The 3,142-nt window shown below is 40.0% G+C and overlaps 2 protein-coding genes across 4 annotated transcripts in view; both read right to left on the bottom strand.

Annotated features, from left to right (window-relative positions):
- Mcph1 (microcephalin 1) overlaps positions 1-3,142 on the bottom strand; it is a 401,136-nt gene that overhangs the window by 180,053 nt on the left and 217,941 nt on the right. The gene's annotated exons all lie outside the window — the stretch shown is intronic.
- The window catches only part of LOC116070722, a 54,267-nt gene that overhangs the window by 9,791 nt on the left and 41,334 nt on the right, over positions 1-3,142 (bottom strand). Inside the window, exon 19 of the mRNA XM_031342171.1 lies at positions 599-833. Coding sequence (XP_031198031.1) covers positions 599-833 — 235 coding nt within the window. The remainder of the gene's footprint in view (positions 1-598; positions 834-3,142) is intronic.

The following is a 3,142-nucleotide window of genomic DNA, read 5'->3' as shown; positions in this document are numbered from 1 at the left end:
CAAGTCTGTGTGAGCTTCTCTGTTCATCACATCCCTCAACTGTACAATGGAGATACTGCTAAGAAGTAACTTATTCAGACCCCAAGTTTTAAACTGATATTCCAATGAGGAAAATAACACTAACTCAATTTAGGAAAAGAGCTCTCAATATGTTAGTATCATCACCATCACCATCACCATCACCATCACCATCACCATCACCATCATCACCACCACCACCACCATCATCATCTTCACTCTTGCCTCTACCACTTTAAGTTTGATAACTAGTTCATATTTAATAACCAAACTCTATTGTCCATGTCATTGAAAATCATAAAACAATAAAAGTTTTTCCTGTAATAATATGTAAACTCTGATAAAAAATTAACAGATTATTCAATAAATCAATGTTCTCTTTCTCTTGGATTTATGTTATAAATCTTACCTTCAAAGGAAACTAATATTTAGAAGCTATTTAATATTATGCATTATTTTGAGTATCTAAAGACCAAAATGGCCATGATATTTTCACTGTTCTTCCTCTCAATAAAAGCCTGTGTGCTCTTAGAAACCAAGAGTATCTGTTCCAGCTCTAGCTGTGCCCTAGGTGCATGACCATACCTGCTGTCATCCCTCACCTTCACTCCCTTCCTGGGCACTCGCCCATAGTCCTGCTCAACCTTCTTCCTGGCCTCTAAGTAGAGACTGTGGCCTCCGGGAACAGAGAAAGCTCCACATGAGATGCTCTCCCTCAGTGACTCTGAGAGCTTGTCCAGCTCAGCCTGGCAGTAACTGAGAGAGGCTGCTTCATTCTGTTGCATGAGAGTTTCCTTCCGTTCCTGTATGGTGACCTGCTGAATGAGAAAGGAAAAACAAACCAAGCAAGCTGTTAGAAAAAAAGGTGTCACTGTCGTTGTTCTGGACAGAGCAACGTGAGAGTCCCAGGGTAGACTGGGACAGGATGAATAGGGAATTGGCTTATTCCTCTTATGGTTACTGTGAGTGACTTCAGTAAACATTTCTAATTTCTTTGGCCTTAAGCTCAATAGTTATGTGAGAGAGATGAGTGGTATGAAATCTGTGTTGTTTTACATCTGCTAGGATGAAGGAGTTTCCACAAATCAATAATGAGTGCAAAGTTCAACCAGGAGGGGACACAGCTTCCTCAGGAGAATGTGCTTTGGTGTGGGTCAAAACATCTGCACAGGAAATCCACCTGTCAAAACTGAGTAGGTTTGTTATGAACACAGAGAGTAGTCAGTGTTTCATGGATTCCTTCAAGGAGAATGAAAGTTGTGAACTTAAAGACGATGATACTAAGGTGGATAATTCTGAACTACGAAGGGACTGTTTTCTCCAGCATGAAATAATAAATTTTTGTCACTTGTAAGACGTTGATAGAAAGATTGAAGATTGAAAGACTAATAAGAACCCACTAGAGTTCCTTTCCTGGTATCTTTGTGTTGTAAGATCCCGTAAAACAGTGGATCTCAACCTTCCTAATGCTATGACCCTTTAATACATCTCTTTATGTTGTGCTGACCCAGCCATAAAATTACTTTTATTAATACTTGAATGTTAATTTTGCTACTGCTATGAATAGTAATGTAAATATCTGATAGTCAATGTATCTCATATGTAGCCTCTGTGAAAGTTATTTCAGTCTTCAAAGGAGTCATAATGCACACGTTGAGAACCATGGCCATAAAATGATAGACAGCCATTGTCTTATAAATTCTGGCTGTCTTTAAGACATTGAGCTTATGTAAAGATACTGGTACTTAAAATTAGTTTTTGGGACCCAGACAGGCCAGTGGCACGGGTTCCTTCCAGTTTGTCTGGGCCAGTGCTCTGAGCAGACCTTGGGCACAAACTCTGCAAAGAGTCCCATAATATCCAGAGGAAGCTCTACTCCCAAGTGTTCTGACACACCCAGGATCATAGGATCAGAGGTGAGGTGGACACAACATCTGTCCCAACACCAGGAGTAATTACAACCACAAGGACCCAGGCACACAGGAACTCGACCAGTCCAGTGGCACTGGTTCCTTCTGGTATGTCTGGGGCAGTGCCTTCAGCAGACCTTGGGCACAAACTCTGCAGCAAGTCCCATAATACCCAGAGGAAGATCTATTCCCAGGCACTCTAAGGGGCCCAGGATCACAGGATCACAGGATCCCAGAATCACAAGATCACAGAGACAGCTTGATTCTGAGGAATTCTGATACAACCAGGATCATAGGAAGGACAGGCCCTAGTCAGATTTATCCAGGGCAGGTAGAACTAGAGATAACCAGATGGTGGTAGACAAACATAAGAAAATAAGCAACAGAAACCAAGGTTACTTGGCATCATCAGAATCCAATTCTTTCACCATTGCAAGTCCTGGACAAACCATCACACAGGAAAAGCAAGATTCAGATCTAAAATCACTTCTCATGATGATGATACAGGACTTTAAGAAGGATATAAATAACCCATTCAAAGAAATACAGGACAACACAGGTAAAGAGCTAGAAGCCCTTGAGAAGGAAACACAAAAATCCCTTAAAGAACTACAGAAAAACACAATCAACAAGGTGAAGGAAATGAACAAAACTATCCAGGATCTAAAAATGGCAATAGAAACAATAAAGAAATCACAAAGAGAGACAACCCTGGAGTTAGAAAACCTAGGAAAAAGATCAGGAGTCAGAGATGCAAACATTACCAACAGAATACAAGAGATAGAAGAGAGACTCTCAGGGGCAGAAGATACCATAGAAAACATTGACACGACAGTAAGAGAAAACACAAAAAGCAAAAAGCTCCTAACCCAAAACATCCAGGACACAATGAGAAGACCAAACCTAAGGATAATAGGTATAGAAGAGAACGAAGACTCCCAACTTAAAGAGCCAGTAAATACCTTCAACAAAATTATAGAAGAAAATTTCCCTAACCTAAAGAAAGAGATGCTCATGAATATACAAGAAGCCTACAGAACTCCAAATAGACTGGACCAGAAATGAAATTCCTCCCATCACATAATAATCAAAACACCAAATTCACTAAACAAAGAAAGAATTTTAAAAGCAGTAATTGAAAAAAGTCAAGTAACATATAAAGGCAGGCTTATCAGAATTACACCAGACTTCTCACCAGACACTATGAAAGCTAG

The sequence above is a fragment of the Mastomys coucha genome, unplaced genomic scaffold (assembly GCF_008632895.1).
Source record: "Mastomys coucha isolate ucsf_1 unplaced genomic scaffold, UCSF_Mcou_1 pScaffold22, whole genome shotgun sequence".
NCBI lineage: Eukaryota > Metazoa > Chordata > Mammalia > Rodentia > Muridae > Mastomys > Mastomys coucha.
This window is presented reverse-complemented; position numbering and strand designations above follow the sequence as displayed.